This window comes from Lagenorhynchus albirostris, chromosome 18 (assembly GCF_949774975.1).
Source record: "Lagenorhynchus albirostris chromosome 18, mLagAlb1.1, whole genome shotgun sequence".
In the NCBI taxonomy this organism is placed as follows: Eukaryota; Metazoa; Chordata; class Mammalia; order Artiodactyla; family Delphinidae; genus Lagenorhynchus; species Lagenorhynchus albirostris.
In genome coordinates this window covers 35,549,803-35,567,628 of record NC_083112.1, presented here as the reverse complement: position 1 = coordinate 35,567,628, position 17,826 = coordinate 35,549,803, and the positions used below count along the sequence as shown (strand labels likewise).

General features: G+C 33.3%; 1 protein-coding gene across 2 annotated transcripts in view; it reads right to left on the bottom strand.

The window, feature by feature from the left end:
- Positions 1-17,826, bottom strand: part of KLHL1 (kelch like family member 1) — a 388,765-nt gene that overhangs the window by 40,624 nt on the left and 330,315 nt on the right. For both annotated transcript variants that reach the window (XM_060128984.1, XM_060128985.1), the window contains one exon: positions 1,031-1,193. In XM_060128984.1, coding sequence (XP_059984967.1) covers positions 1,031-1,193 — 163 coding nt within the window. The remainder of the gene's footprint in view (positions 1-1,030; positions 1,194-17,826) is intronic.

Sequence of the window (17,826 nt, the reverse complement as noted above, 5' to 3'; positions counted from 1 at the left end):
ACAAATTTTGAGATGAAACCTGAAAAATTAGAAAAACCCAAGCACGTGAAGGTGGGTAGGAACAGCATCTCAGACAAAGAAAAGAGCACATTCAAAGGGACTGAGTTTGGTTAGAGCTGCTATATTTGAAGCAAAGATAAAAGGGCAATTTGGCTGACGTACAGAGAAAAAATGTAGAATAGGCAGAAATAAGATCCAGTAGGTCCCTTTAGGTAAAGGTAGGCATTGTGTTCTAATTGTAAAGAGAAGTTCTTGAAGAGGACTGAAATATTACTTGCATTTGTTAAGCAGCTGTGGCAGCTTTAGCAAATGGACTTTAGGGGAAAGAGAAGTAAACAGATTGGAAGCTTTTGCTGTTGTTCAAACCAGGGGTGTTATTAGCTTTTTTAGGGCAGAGTTTCTCATGGCAGTGAGAGGGAGTGTATTTTGCCATCCCAGAGGGTATATTAGGCAATGTCTGGAGACTTTTTTGATTACCACATTGGGCAGGGTGTTGCAGTTGGTATCTAGTAGATAAAAGCCAGTCTGCTGCTAAACACTGTACAATGCACAGGACAGAGCCCTGCACCAAACAAAGATTTATCTGATTCAAAATATCAACAGTGTTGTGTTTGAAAATTCCCCATTTAGGGTGATAGGAATGGAAAAGGAGAAAAATGAAGAGACTTACAATCATGCAAAAAAATATATTAAGTACCAAATTTTTAGTAGTATTTTGCAGGCTCCTCAGACTATTTTACCAGAAAGGATATAAATATGCAGATCTTTAGTTCACATAATTCTCATGAAATATATGTGATACTTAAAAAAAAAAGTTATTGTAAAGAAGTTTTGGGTTTTATTTTATAAGAAGGGGCAATCAGAAAAATATGCAGTCTTGATCTGTCAATGATCCATGAAGACTAAACTTAAAAAAATAATCAAAAACCAAAGATTTAAATATTTTATCAAAACAGTTTACTAAATGTTATTAAAACAATATTCAATCAAAAACTTTTTTTTTTCAAATAAAAAAGGAAAGTCTACTCACTTGCCATTCAATGCTGCCACACCAACTGTGCTTCGGGCAATTGACATACTAGCTACAAATGTCCACTGCTGACTCTGAGGATCCCACCTCTCCACTGTGTTCAGATAGCTCCAGCCATCATGGCCTCCCACGGCATAGATAGGGCCTTCTAGTACCGTCACACCTAAAACATGGAAGAAATGAAAACCGAATGGATTTATTCCACAGTGAGGTTCTAAAATCAAATTAATAGTAAAAATTATGATGCCATTCAGAATAGGTTCTAGCAGTGAAGAAACATTTGCAACTCCCTCTTGTGAGAGCACCAGAATCACAGCTAACTGCTGAACAATCATTGACAGGAAGTCACTGGAACTCACCAAAAAAGATACCCTACATCCAAAGACAAAGGAAAAGCCACACTGAGACAGAAGGAGGGGTGCAATCACAATAAAATCAAATCTCAAAATTCCTGGGTTGGTGACTCACAAACTGGAGAACAATTATACCACAGAAGTCCACCCACTGGAGTGAAGGTTCTGAGGCACATGTCAAGCTTCCCAACTTGGGAATCTGGCAACAGGAGGAGGAATTCACAGAGAGTCAGATTTTGAAAGCTAGCAGGATTTGACTGCAGGGCTTCAACAGTACTGGGGGAAACAGAGACTCCACTCTTGGAGGGCACACACAAAGTAGTGTGCACATCAGGACCCAAGAGGAAGGGGCAGTGACCCCATAGGAGACTGAAACAGACCTACCTCCTAGTGTTAGAGGGTCTCCTGCAGAGTCAGGGGGTGGCTGTGGCTCACTGTGGGGACAAGGACACTGGCAGCAGAAGTTCTGGGAAGTATTCCTTGGTGTGAGTTCTACTGGAGTCAACCACTAACCCTGCCAAAAAGCCTGTAGGCACCAGTGCTGGGTGGTCCCAGGCCAAACAAACAACATGGAGGGAACTCAGCCCCACCCATCAGCAGACAAGTGGATTAAAGTTTTACTGAGCTCTGCCCACCAGAGCAACACCCAACTCTACCCACCACCAGTCTCTCCTATCAGGAAGCTTGCACAAGCCTCTTAGATAACCTCATCCACCAGAGGGCAGACAGCAGAAGCAAGAAGAGCTACAAACCTGCAGCCTGTGGAACAAAAACCACATTCACAGAAAGACAAAATGAAAAGGCAGAGGACTAGGTGCCAGATGAAGCAACAAGATAAAACCCCAAAAAACAAATAAATGAAGTGGAGATAGGCAACATTTCAGAAAAAGAATTCAGAATAATGATAGTGAAGATGATCCAGGACCCCAGAAAAAAAAATGGAGGAAAAGATCAAGAAGATGCAAGAAATGTTTAACAAAGACCTAGAAGAATTAAAGAACAAACAAACAGAGATAAACAATACAATAACTGAAATGAAAAATACACTAGAAGGAATCAATAGCAGAATAACTGAGGCAGAAGAACCAGTAAGTGATCTGGAAGACAGAATGGTGGAATTCACTGCTGTGGAACAGAATAAAGAAATAAGAATGAAAACCAATGAAGACAGCCTAAGAGACCTCTGAGACAACATTAAATGCACCAATATTTGCATTATAGGGGTCCCAGGAGAAGAGAAAGAGAAAGGGTCAAAGGAAATATTTGAAGAGATTAGAGTTGAAAACTTCCCTAACATAGGGAAGGAAATAGCCACAAAAGTCCAGGCAGGATAAACCCAAGGAGAAACACACTAAGACACAGAGTAATCAAATTGACAAAAATTAAAGACAAAGAAAAATTATTAAAACTAACAAGGGAAAAATGACAAATAACATACAAGGGAACTCTCATAACAGCTGACTTCTCAGAAGAAACTCTACAAGCCAGAAGGGAGTGGCATGAAATATTTAAAGTGATGAAAGGGAAGAAACTACAACCAAGATTACTGTACCCAGCAAGGATCTCATTCAGATTCGATGGAGAAATCAAAAGCTTTAAGACAAGCAAATACTAAGAGAATTCAGCACCACCAGACCAGCTCTACAACAAATGATGAAGGAATTTCTCCAAGTGGGAAACACAAGGGAAGAAAAGGACCTACAAAAACAAACCCAAAACAATTAAGAAAATGGTAATGGGAACATATATATCAATAATTACCTCAAATGTGAATGATGTGAATGAATTAAATGTTCCAACCAAAAGAAACAGGCTTGTTGAATGGATACAAAAACAAAACCCGTATATATGCTGTCTACAAGAGACCCACTTCAGACCTAGGGACACATACAGACTGAAAGTGAGGGGATGGAAAAAGATATTCCATGCAAATGGAAATCAAAAGAAAGCTTGAATAGCACTACTCATATCAGATAAAATAGACTTTAAAATAAAGAATGTTACCAAAGACAAGGAAGGACACTACATAATGATCAAGGGATCAACTGAAGAAGATATAATAATTATAAATATGTATGCACCCAACATAGGAGCACCTCAATGTATAAGGTAAATGCTAACAGCTATAAAAGAGGAAATTGACAGTAACACAGTAATCGTGTGGGACTTTAAAACCTTCCTTTCACCAATGGACAGATCAACAAGTCAGAAAATTAACAAGGAAACACAAGCTTTAAATGACACAATAGACCAAATAGATTTAATTGATATTTATAGGACATTCCATTTGAAAACAGCAGATTACACTTTCTTCTCAAGTGCACACGGAACAATGACATCTTGGGTCATAAATCAAGCCTCAGTAAATTTAAGAAAATTGAAATCATATCAAGCATCATTTGCAACCACAATGTTATGAGATTAGAAATAAATTACAGGGGAAAAAAAGGAAAAAACACAAACACATGGAGGCTAAACAATATGTTACTAAATAACCAAGAAATCACTGTAGAAATCAAAAATAAAATTAAAAAATACCTAGAAACAAATGACAATGAGAATATGACTACCCAAAACCTATGGGATGCAGTAAAAGCAGTTTAAGAGGGATGTTTACAACAATATAATCCTACCTCAAGAAACAAGAATAATCTCAAATTAACAATCTAACATTACACCTAAAGGAACTAGAGAAAGAACAAACAAAACCCAAAGTTAGTACAAGGAAAGAAATCATAAAGATCAGAGCAGAAATAAATGAAATAGAAATTAACAAAACAATAGCAAATATCAATAAAACTAAAAGCTGGTTCTTTGAGAAGATAAATAAAATTGATAAACTTTTAGCCAAACTCATCAAGTAAAAGAGGGAGAGGACTCAAATCAATAAAATTAGAAATGAAAAAGGAGAAGTTACAACGGACACTGCAGAAATACAAAGCATCCTAAGAGACTACTAAAAGCAACTCTATGCCAATAAAATGGACAACCAGGAAGAAATGGACAAATTCTTAGAAAGGTATAACTTTCCAAGACTGTACCAGGAAGAAATAGAAAATATGAGCATACCAATCACAAGTAATGAAATTGAAACTCTGATTAAAAATCTTCCAACAAACAAAGTTCAGGACCAGATGGCTTCACAAGTGAATTCTATAAAATATTTAGAGGAGAGCTAACACCCATGCTTCTCAAACTCTTCCAAAATATTGCAGAGGAAAGAACACTCCCAAACTAATTCTACAAGGCCACCATCACACTGATACCAACATCAGACAAAGATACTACGAAAAGAAAATTACAGACCAATATCTCTGATGAATATAGTTGCAAAAATCCTCAACAAAATAATAGCAGACAGAATCCAACAGCACATTAAAAGGATCATACACCATGATCAAGTGGGATTTATCCCAGAGATGCAAGAATTCTTCAATATACACAAATCAATCAATGTGATACACTATATTAACAAATTAAAGAATAAAAACCATATGATCACCTCAATAGATGCAGAAAAAGCTTTTGACAAAATTGAACACCACTTATGATAAAAACTCTCCAGAAATGGGCAAAGAAAGAAAATACTTCAACAGAATAAAGGTAATATAAAACAAACCCACAGCAAACATCATTCTCAATGGTGAAAAACCAAAAGCATTTCCTCAAAGATGAGGACGAAGACAAGGATATCTGCTCTCGCCACTCTTATTCAACATAGTTTTGAAAGTTCTAGTCACGGCAATTAGAGAAGACAAAAAAATTAAAGGAATACAAATTGGAAAGGAAGTAAAACTCTCACTGTTTGCAGATGACATGATATATACATAGATAATCCTAAAGATGCCACCAGAAAGCTACTAGAGCTAATCAATGAATTTGGAAAAGTAGCAGGATAAAAAATTAATGCATAGAAATCTCTCGCATTCCTATACACTAACAACTAAAGATCAAAAAGAAATTAAGGAAACAATCCCATTCACCCTTGCAACACAAAGAATAAAATACCTAGGAATAAACCTACCTAAGGAGGTAAAAGACCTGTACTCAGAAAACTATAAGACACTGATGAAAGAAATCAAAGATGACACAAACAGATGGAGAGATATACCATGTTCTTGGATTGGAAGAATCAATATTGTGAAAATGACTATACTATCCAAAGCAATCTACAGATTCAATGCAATTCCTATCAAATTACCAATGGCATTTTTTACAGAACAAGAGCAAAATATCTTAAAATTTGTATGGAGGCACAAAAGACCCCAAATAGCCAAGGCAATCTTGAGGGAAAAAATTATGAGCTGGAGGAATCACACTCCCTAACTTCAGACTACACTACAAAGCTACAGTAATCAAGACAATATTGTACTGGCCCAAAAAGAGAAATATAGATCAATGGAACAGGATAGAAAGCCCAGAGATAAACCCACACACCTCTGGTCAACTAATCTATGACAAAGAAGGCAAGGACATCCAATGGAGAAAAGACAGTCTCTTCAATAAGTGGTGCTGGGAAAACTGGACAGCTACATGTAAAAGAAAGAAATTAGAACACTCCCTAACACCATACACAAAAATAAACTCAAAATGGATTAACAACCTAAATGTAAGAGTGGACACTATAAAACTCTTAGAGGAAAACACAGGAAGAACACTCTTTGACAAAAATCACAGCAAGATCTTTTTTGACCCACCTCCTAGAATAATGGAAATAAGATTTAAAAGCTTGTGCACAGCAATGGAAAATATAAACAAAACAAAATGACAACCCTCAGAATGGGAGAAAATATTTGCAAACAAATCAATGGACAAAGGGTTAATCTCCAAAATATATAAACAGCTCATGCAGCTCAATATTAAAAAAATAAACAACCCAATCAAAAAATTGTCAGAAGACCTAAATAGACATTGCTCCAAGGAAGACATACATATGGCCAAGAGGAACATGAAAATCTGCTCAACATCAATAATTATAGAGAAATGCAAATTAAAAGTACAATGAGGTATTATATCACACCGTTCAGAATGGGCATCATCAGAAAATCTACAAACAACAAATGTTGGAGAGGGTGTGGAGAAAAGGGAACCCTCTTGCACTGTTGGTGGGAATGTATATTGATACAGCCACTGTGGAGAATAGTGTGCAGGTTCCTTAAAATACTAAAGAAAGAATTATCATATGACCCAGCAATCCCACTACTGGACATATATCCAGAGAAAGCCATAATTCAAAAAGACACATACACCCCAATGTTCATTTCAGCACTATTTACAATAGCCAAGCCATGAAACACCCTAAATGCCCATCGACATACAAATGGGTAAAGAAGATGTGGCACATATATAGAATAGGATATTACTCAGCCATAAAAAGGAATGAAATTGGGTCATCTGCAGAGATGTGGTTGGCCCTAGAGACTGTCATACAGAGTTAAGTAAGTCAAAAAGATGAAAATAAATATTGTATATTAAAGCATATATGTGAAATCTAGAAAAATGGTACAGATGAGCTGGTTTACAAGGCAGAAATAGAAATGCAGATGTAGAGAACAAATGTATGGATACCAAGGGGGGAAGGGGGAATTGGTGTTGGTGTTGGGATGAACTAGGAGATTGGGATTGACATATATATACTAATATGTATAAAATAGATAACTAATAAGAACCTGCTGTATAAAAAGAATAAATAAAATAAAATTCAAAAAAAAAAAACAATTGCAATGAGGTAGAAACTCTTCACTATTAATTGAATTTTTTCATTCAAGTGAAAAAAATGGAATCCAACTAAATATTATGACCTAAATGCTTTATGAAAGATAATACATTTCCTTATTTATGACCATGTGAAGTAGCAAAATCTAAAAATCAGAGGTGATGCATTTTGTGCCTCACGTTTTGAAGATTATTTCTACACTGTTGTTTAAAGTACTTTATCGCTTTAAGCAATGCTGCATTAAGCAACGTAACATTATCAGTTTGAATTTGAGGTTAGGGTTCTCCGTGCTTTGGCTCCCCATCACTTCATAATAAACTTATCTAAAGCTTAGAAAATATGATGCCTCTTATAAACTGAAATCATTAAAAACTAGCAATTAAATTAATTATGAGTCATCAATGGGACAATATATACAACTTTTATATACTGTTTTTCCAGTCAATTCACTTCTTCATTAGATGGGTTTTCTTAGATCTTAAACAGTTGCTAAATATTTACATATTATGTTAATATTGATGGAAGTGATCTCATTCAGTCTCATTCAGTGTAGGGAAATTCTGGTGAATTTTCCCCAAAGTTCAAAATCTAATGTCAGATTGTTAAGAACTCTGAAGCATCTGTGACTTTATCCTATTTGCTAGCTGACAAGGTAAACTGCCACAAATGTATGTATATTGAGAGAAGACACAAGACTCCTGAGTCAAAGAGGAAAGGTAGTTATTACTCATAGCAACAGCAATAGTCAGGGAATCACCAATTTTTTTGACTGGTTCTTCAAGCCCCAATTCCCACAGGGTGATGCCAAGAGGGCTTTAACATTTCCTTCAGCTTGACCAAACTTTAGACAGGTTTCTCCTGCCTCTAGAGTCCTGACCTCACTTTCCTTAGAGAATTTACTTTGAACAACTTGTAATTGAAAATTATAAGTTCTCTGTCCCTTTGAGATGTAAATCTTTTTAAAAAACCTCTTGCCAGTGTTACAGCCACAGACGCTTTTTCTCAAGGACCTGGGAATATAATTTTCAAGAAAGATAGCATCCTCATCTCCCAGTTTCTGTGGGAGAGTAAGGGCTTAACTTCATCTGACACCTTGCTTCAAGTTGTAAGTCTACCTCTTGTCTGGAATGTAGAAAGTTTACTTTACCTTTAGGTAAGGTCAATTAGCAAACATAGATTGCCTATGATTCCCCCACTCACTCCAGGTCTCAAAAGCTCTCCCACCTTTGTTTTACTGGAGGTGAATTTAGCCTCAATTCTGGCCTTTCTTCCTTCTTGCAATAACCTTGAATAAAGTCTTTCTTGTCTGTTTAAATTTGTCTAATAAAATTTTTGCTTTGAAAAGCATCAGGTGAAACCTGTACATGCAATGGGTTGTAAGTAAAGTTGAAGTTGAAAGTTGTAAGTTGAAAGTAAATTAATTTATAATGGGCAATAAACTTACATGCCCTTTACTCTGGAAGGAGACATTATCTTCATGCTTTTAAGTATGTCTGACTTTCTCTTTGGAGATAGGAACTATCTTTATCTTCCTAGTATTTCTGTTAATAATTTGGTGGAGGGGCGGTCACTGCTTTGCTCAAAAGCTTTGCAGAAATATGAAAGATCCATGGAGAATTATGTCTCAACACTGATGTGAAAGTAAAATGATGCTTTTTAATTATTTAATTCATTCATTTAACTGCTATTTATTGAATGTCTATTATGTGTCAGGAATTTTTCTTACCACCAAAGACACAATGCCAAGAACACATAGGTGAACAAGACAAAGTCCCTACCCCCACTGAGCTTATATATATTTGTCAATGAATATTTAGCTAAAATGGATTAAGTACATTACTCACAAAAGACCTTACTTAGAGTGTTTCCAATATCAATTCCAAATCAATACAAGAAGAAAGAACAAAGGAGACAGAAAAGAAATGGTCAGATAGGTCGGAAGGTTTTCCAGAAACTTTTGGTATCTGGAAACTAAGCATGAAGAGTGATTCCAGGAGGGTGGGTCAATTATTTACCTGCATATTTCTGGCCAACTACAAATTTCTATTGGATCTGGAGAGACAAAAGTTACTGCTGACTTTGAAAGTAGGTTCTGGACCAGTACTGTACAAGTTTTAATCCATTCTGGTAACTACTTATTCAGTTATAACTCTAAAATATATTTGATTTGTGACTTATTTTAAAAATTGTTTGAGGTTATTTGATTTCATAAAAATCATTTACTCATAAAGTATAACATATACAAAATACAAAATTTATAAGATATTTTTTCACACGAACAACACCGCATACCCATCATCTACATTGTTTCCATACCAGAATACCAACTTCCAGTCACTAAACTCCATTAAAAGGTAATAATTTTTCTGATTTCTTTCCGCCTATAGTAAGTTTTTTCCCCCTATTTTAAATTTACAAATTAACACATTTAATATATTCTTTTTTGTGTGTCAAAGACTGAAAGTTCATGTCCCCTCAAAATTCACATGTTGAAATCCTAACCTCCAATGTGAGGTATTAAGAGGTGGGCCCTTTGGTAAGGGTGATGAGATCATGAGGGAGAGGCCCTCATGAATGGAATTAGTGCCCTTCTGAAAGAGATCCCTGAGAGCTCCCTCACTCCTTTTGCCATGTGAGGACACAGTTAGAAGATGGCTGTCTGTGAACCAAGAGCAGGTTCTCACCAAACACAGAATCTGACAGCACCTTGATCTTGGATTTCCCAACCTCCAGACTGTGAGAAATAAATTTCTGTTGTTTATGCTCAGTCTATGGCATTCTGTTATAGCAGCTGAAACTTAGACATTGTGTCTTCCTCCTTTCAAGTTATGTCTATGACATTGATTCAGGTTGTTAGGTGAGGCAATCATTTATTATTTTCCATTGCATATACTATTACATTATATGAATAAGAAACTTTTATAGGTCCATTTCATTTCTGATAGAAATTAGTATTGTCTCTAGTTTTGATATCTGCTTCTCAAGTCCTGGCTGCCTTGGTTTATCTCTGATGTCTTCAATAATTTGATATATGTATTTTATTCATCATTCACAGTTGTACATGTCTAGAAAGCTTACACAGACACTAGATACTCCTTCAAGGCCAGAAATTCAATGTGTATGTTTAAGACTTCTAACTTTATTTTTAGTGCACAAATTTAATAAAATAATATAATCAAATATATTAATCTGTCATTAATATTTTGGCCTTGGTTTATACATGTGTTTTTAAGATTTTCCTCAAGCTCTACCACTTACATAGGTAAATTTCTTAATCTCTCTATATTGCAATTTTCTCATCTCTAAAGTGAGAATAGTTATAATAATGATTTTATTGTGTTGTGGTAAGGATTATATGCATTAATGTATATAAAGCACTTAGAACAGAATCTGATACATTATTGCCATTCAACTTTTGTAAGCTATTGTAATTGCTATTATTATCCTCATATTCAAGTCTTAGGAAGATATAAAAGGAAACTTATAGAAAAGGATATATAAAAGTCCTATAAGCATATATGTTTGATATAAGTGGTAATCAGAATAATCAGGATATAAAAATAAAACATGTTTGAGAGAAAGTTTTTGACAACCATACTTTAATTTTTTTTTAATTTAAAAGTGTTTCAATATCAAACACTGTTAAGAATATTGGGAACTTATATTTTTATCATGAAATTGTCATTTAGGAATACCACTTTGGAGGGAAATTTACCAATACTTAGTGAAAGTATTATGATCTAGCCTTTACAAAAATTTGAAATATTTTATAATTTAAAGTTGTGATTATGAGAGAAAATAAAATATAGTAATTGAGGTATAAGAACTAGTAAATATTTCTTACAATAAGTCAAGAAAGATTTAGATAAGCAATTAATCTATTAACTTTCTCTAAAAAAATATTAGAATGTATCCATATCTGCTGCTGGAGATAAAATAGAGCTTACATTCTAATGTGGAATATAGAAAATAGGAACACAGACATAATTGAACGATTTTATATATTAATATTCTTTAAGTAATCAAGGTATTTTGGGTGAGAATATCAGGGCCAGGGGCAGTAAAAAAGGCAGAAGAGTGTTGGCAGCTCTGCCACTGGAGTGTAATTGCCTGGGCTCAAATCTCAGTCTATTTCTACCAGCTATGTGATACTGGAAAAAAAATACCTTAAGTTTCTTGTATATCAGTACCCTCATTCCCCAGGAGTACCTACCTCAATTATTTGTGGTGCTCAGCAAATAACAAGCTGTTAATAATTTTAGTTGTTATATAAATAGAATGGACACTATGGTCTCCCTTAGTATAAGTCATTAAAGCTGAGACGTTAAGAACTGCAAGCGGGATGACGGAGTAGTTGTAAGGTGTATCATCAGCCTCAAAACTTAAATTCATATCCCAAACATCTCTACTTATAACTTAACAGTTGAGCAAGTACTGTATACCCAGGATTGTGTGATTTTTTCCCTTGCAGAAGGATCTTATTAAGCAGAGTGAATAATTAGGCCAGAATAATTTCAAAATGATACTTTCAATTTCTTCATGTTTACTAAAAATATCTTTGCAAATGCAGTAAAACAAGAGTAACAATGCAAAAATATTTTTCAGTAACAATATTAAACCTGCATTAAGAAAATAATAATCTAATAGAAGCAATGGAAATATTTAATGTTATTTTTTGTGTCTCAAGCCAAATAATTGCATGATTACTTCTAATAAAAAAATTTAAATATCTTTTTGATGTTTACTGTTACCAAAATGTTCTTTTTCCATACATATAATAATTTATATATGTTAAAGTCTAGCTCTTGCACATATTATTCCTTTTGAAAATTCTGCAGTAAAATATTAGAATTTTTATGTAATTTTTCTTCAAGATAGTTCAATGAAAGTAGAAAACCATTCTTAATTTTCAAGTAAGATAGCACAGTTAAAGCTGAACATTATCCATGTGGGTTTTAGAGCACAAATATATACAGTGGACATTAAGGCCTTTGAATATAGAGAGTAATCTTGGGAATGGTCATTTGGTCCATTTGGTCATTCCCCCAAATATTTTTACTTAAAAGCAAAATTTATTGCTTACATAATTTACCCCAAAATATTTGTTTTACTATTTCTGTATTAATAGAATCAGAATCTTAATTTGTTCTCCTGAGAAAGAAATTATCCTTTTTCTCTATCCTCATTAATATTATCCATTCAAACTATTGCTAAATTTATTCTAAACTCTCAGTCCTTCTGATTTATAGAGAATACATGTTGTAATTATGCAAAATAATTAAATCATGGAACTAATTTTTAGTATTGCTTTACTGTTTACATATTTACCATTAATTATATAATTTAAGAAGAACAAGCCTGTGAAATATCAGATTTCCTTTTGCCTAGGTGGAGAATATTTAGTTTTAAATGAATAGTAATGCATTTAAATTTATTTTGACTTAATCATTATGTTGAATAAATTACTATAATATTGCTAATTATGTTATGGAAGTCACAAAATATATCTAAATCATCAGTGGCTTCACAATATGCATATGACCTTCTGGACATAACTTATTTTTGATTTCCTTTCTAAAATCATTTATTAAAGTCATCATCAAGGAAATAGTAGCACCAAGTAAATATTTATAACTAATGATTAGGATGACATTTCCACCGCCATCAAATAGTTTTACTTCAGAAGCAATTAATCACCAAGTAATAGTTCATAAAAATGAATATTTTACAGTTGTTCTGTGCAAAGAAATAAGCAAAAATAACTTTCATAATGGGAATGGGGAAATAGATAAGTAAAATTATATATGTTTTATACACATTACTCCATAAAATTTTCCCAAAGATATTAAATACATCTCTTTCTCTCTTTCTCTCTCTCTCTCTATATATATAGACATATGTATGTAGATTTTTGCAATCCTACAAAATCATATATATATAGAGAGAGATGTATATTAAATACATCTTTCTTTCTCTCTCTCTCTCTCTCACTCTCTCTCTATATATATAGAGGGAGAGAGAAAGAGGAGAAAGACCTTGTGAAAATTTCCCCAATATTATAAATGTATGTAATATACAATATATACAATACCTTCTATATGAATCTATATATATAATTATGATGTAAAATATAAATGGATTAATACAAATATGTTTTTAAAATGTTGACCACAGGTAGTACAAAATGGAATAAGTTACTAGGAATATTTTTCATGCAATCCTACAAAATCACTTAAGCTTAAAATATATATTATTTATTGGGGCTTCCCTGGTGGCTCAGTGGTTGAGAGTCTGCCTGCCGACATAGGGGACACGGGTTCGTGCCCCAGTCCGGGAAGATCCCACATGCCATGGAGCGGCTGGGCCCGTGAGCCATGGCTGCTGAGCCTGTGCGTACGGAGCCTGTGCTCCGCAATGGGAGAGGTCACAACAGTGAGAGGCCCGCGTACCACAAAAAAAAAAAAAAAAAAAAAAGGGCTTAGGAATTTACCCATTGCCTGGGAAAACAGTTCTCCTCCGTATTTGCAAGGGATTGGTTCCAGGACTGACCCTTCTCATACCAAAATCAGAGGATACTCAAGTTCCTTATATAAAATGGCATAGTATTTGCAATAACCTACGTACATCATCCCATATACTTTAAACCATCTCTAGATTGTTTCTAATACCTAATACAATGTAAATGCTATGTAAATAGCTGTAAATACGATGTAAATGCTGTGTAAATAGTTGCCTGTTCACACAAATTCAAGTTTTGTTTTTGGAACTTTCTAGAATTTTTTTCACGTATTTTTCAGTCCTTGGTTGGTTGAATCTGCTGATGCAGAACCTGTGGATATGGAGGGTCCACTGTAGGTGACTGACATGAAGGTGATTTCCAAGCCATAACCTGAGCACAATATTAATAAAAAATCACTGTTAGAGCATGGAATTAGGTGCAAAAAGTTTTGAGTATCTTTGTAAGAGTAAGTCAATTGCTTCATCTCTTTGAGCTCTTGTTTTCTAATCTGTAAAAATAGTGATAGTAATACTACTCATCTCAAGGAGCTGTTGTGGGAGTTAAACGAGAAAATGTACTTAAAATTCTTGGGAGGGTTTTTAGCACTTTTTTTAAAAATAAAAAGTAACTTAGTTTAATGTGATTTCATGTACCGAGGATCAAAAAACAGGGTCAAGGTCAAAACTTTGTCTAAGAACAAACATAGACATGGTCTGGATTCATATTAGTCCAATCGCTTTTTACACCATTTTTCTGATAGTTCTCCCTTTATTATTCTTAGTTATAAATTCTACCTAAAATATTGATATTTTACACTTATTTCTAATGTTTAGCAATTATTTCGATTCAACATCAAGTTAGTGCTTTAAGATGTTGAATAGTCACTATGTTTTTATTCATACTGATTTATGGAATATGCAACTATTTATATTTGTCACAAAAAAATAGGAAAATTGATTTTGATTGTACTGTATATAATTAACAGTCTTAATGAAACATAAAATTTTTATCATATAGATAAAACAAAATGATAAGCTGTATTTTAGGGAAAAAATAATGGCTACTATTGTTTAAATAAAAATAAAAACCTTAAGAATAAAACCAAAGTTATAGATCAAAGCATTTATCTTTTTATTGACAAACAGTGAGAGAATATATACATTTAACATGAGATAATGTATTAGCAACAATGTAAAGTTTTATTCATAAAAATATAAAAGTTCTAATTATATTGTCCCTATTGTAGAATATGTCAACATATTAAATAAATGTATTTTTCATATGGTTTTGCTTCAATCTTTATTGAGACCCACTAGTTAATATTTGAATTATTCTTATCTAAAATAAGGGTTGGAGAAGGGGTGGCAAAGAAGAGTGATTAGTTAGCATTTAAACAACTCTAATCAGAAGTTCAGATTCAGGTGTGGACTATTACAAGCACATCATCTATTTTAATCCTATACTATTTTTTCACATAATTGATAATAGAAATTTTCTGTCACTTAGTAAAATGAGTGGCCTTTAAGATATGTGGACTAAGAAGAAATACTTTGCAAATACTTCTGCCCTCATGTCAACATGTTATATGATTATAGAAGGTTATAAATTATAATTATAATACATTGTTCAGTAGCCTGTTCAAGGTCAAAGGCTTTTTCAAGTATGGTCAAATATGGGGATTTGATCGCTTAGTTTAAACCAGTTTTAGCTGTATTCCACTACAAAGAGCTGTACTTTGCTTAGCTTATAAATTAAGTGGTGTGTTTTTGTTAAGTGGTGTGTGTTTGTTTGTTTCTGCCTGATTTGTAAGAATTTGATTTAACACGTTGTTTTTCTATTGACACAGAAAGTCTGTGGTGACAAAAATTACATTCCACAGCTACCTACAACTACTGAAGCCTACAGATAGCTACTAAAGAAACTCCAATATTTATATTCTAAAGTTAGGATACTTATAGAAACCATTTATATATAAATTAATTTGTATTCCCCTAGAGACAGACATCATTTTGTGCTATGGGCAAACATACATATTATGTGACACGGTTTTTATAGTAAATTTGTTACTTCTTTTTAAATTTGATAGCATAAAAATAAGCATATTTTTTATAGAAAAGTTTTAAAAACCTCAATAGTGTGGTGTACCTATAATAATAATGCACACATTTAATTTATAAATATAGTATTTCCCTTATTTAAGCAAACCCAAAGAGAAATTGTCCTAGAATCAAAGGTCAGCAACTACTAGATAAATGGTTTTCTGTTACCTTGCTAAACCCAAAGCAATACGAAAGCAGGATAGTGTTTCTTCACAATTTTCTCTCTGGCACTCAAGAAAGTCTTTGGGAGTACATTTGTTGAATGAATAAAATTTAGTCTGAAAGTTTACATCTAATTTAATAAAACATCAAATTGAACTTAATTTATCTGTAAATGATGTAATAGACTCAATATTAATAGCTAATGGTTTTCCAAAAGTACAAGTGAGGCAAATATTTTTATTGCAAAAATAATAAAAATGTTAACTTTCATAAAGGAGTCTCTATCAAATAAAGGAAAAGCTTGTTGAGCACTCAAAAGAATAGTAACAATGCAGCCTTATTCTTTTTAGATACTTGGAGTCCTAATAATTAGGACCCTTCAGGCTAAGGATAAGGATTAATCATAATGTATTATTTTTTGGTAAAAATATATAAAACTTTTAGATATATATGGTTGCAAGATGTATCAAAATGTCTAATTAAGAGACCTTTAATCAAATTTTGACATGAGAGTACAAATATACAGTTACACAAGTATACTTATGGAGATATCTTAATCCGTTAAGATATACTTACAGATATATAGATATATATAGATAGATATATATATAGTGATCCACCTTCTTAAAATTCAAGACATTGTGTTTTTTGAGTAGTACATTAAACTGTTAATTATTCTGTATTTTTGTCATTCTTTAAGAATGTTAAATAGGGGGGATTCCCTGGCGGTCCAGTGGTTAGAACTCCCTGCACTCACAGCTGAGGGCCCAGGTTCAGTCCCTGGTGGGGGAACTAAGATCCCACAAGCCACACAGTGCTAAATAGCTCAATCTGGCAAAATAATGGAAATAATTTTTGCCTTATTTTCTCCCTTCTTCCAAGCATAAAATGTAGTATGAGTTATTTTTTGCATTGCCCCTTCTTTTATCCCAAAGTTTAAAGTACAATGTGACTCTAACTGATTAAAAATATATATACTAGCCTAACTCATTCCATTCGATTGTAACATATTAATGCTATAATATTTTCTCACATATTGACTTTTGAACCTGCTATCTCTCAGGAATCATTTAACTGAGGACCGTTGAATTATCTTTCATTGTAAAAGCCATCTTAGCATTAAAGTCACTTCCAAACACTATTTGAATTTCTACATTTAAAACTACCTTTTAGCTGAAACAATCAAGGAAGAGAAAGTTGCTGGGACATCATTTTTCATCTTTATTTTTTCTTTGAGCAGTGGTTTCATGTCCTGTGAAAAGGTAAAATGTTTTTGGAACGCACTTTTTTCTGTATTAAATCTGACAATCTATTCTCTGTCTTAAGCAAAGAAAAAAAAATACACAAAGGATTTGTATTTAAATGTTTTCCTGGTAGTGCTGAATGATGAAATAATCTCATGAAACTAATAGATAATTCAATACTAAGGGCACAAGTAGCTCCTTGTACTTGGCATTGCTAATGCACTCAAGCCTTAGTATTTGGTGTCTTAAAATGTTTGGTGTATTACACAAATGACATCAAAAGAGGCAGAGTGAGTCTACACTGTTGGTCAATTGCCATAAAAAAAGGTCATTTAAATGAAATATATTTTTTTGTATATCTAAAGATTACAGGCCAAAAACTCAAAATGTCCCCTTAGTAAAATAACAAATAAGAGCATGTTCTTAGTGTCAAAACATTGGCCATATAACATTTTTTTAATAAATATTTGGTCTTAGAGTAGCAGCAAATAATTCACAATCTCTGGACTTATATGAACAATGGTTCTAATGATTTAGGAATATTCTATTAAATCATCTAACAAATATCATACGCATGCATATCCACAGAATTTCAGTTGGATACTTATGTGTTCATTTAAAATATTTTAAGCCTTAGTAAATTTATGGCTGGAATGTATAGTCTTTTCTACATTACATGAAAAAAGAAAACAATTTTTATAAAATTATAATCTGTATACACTC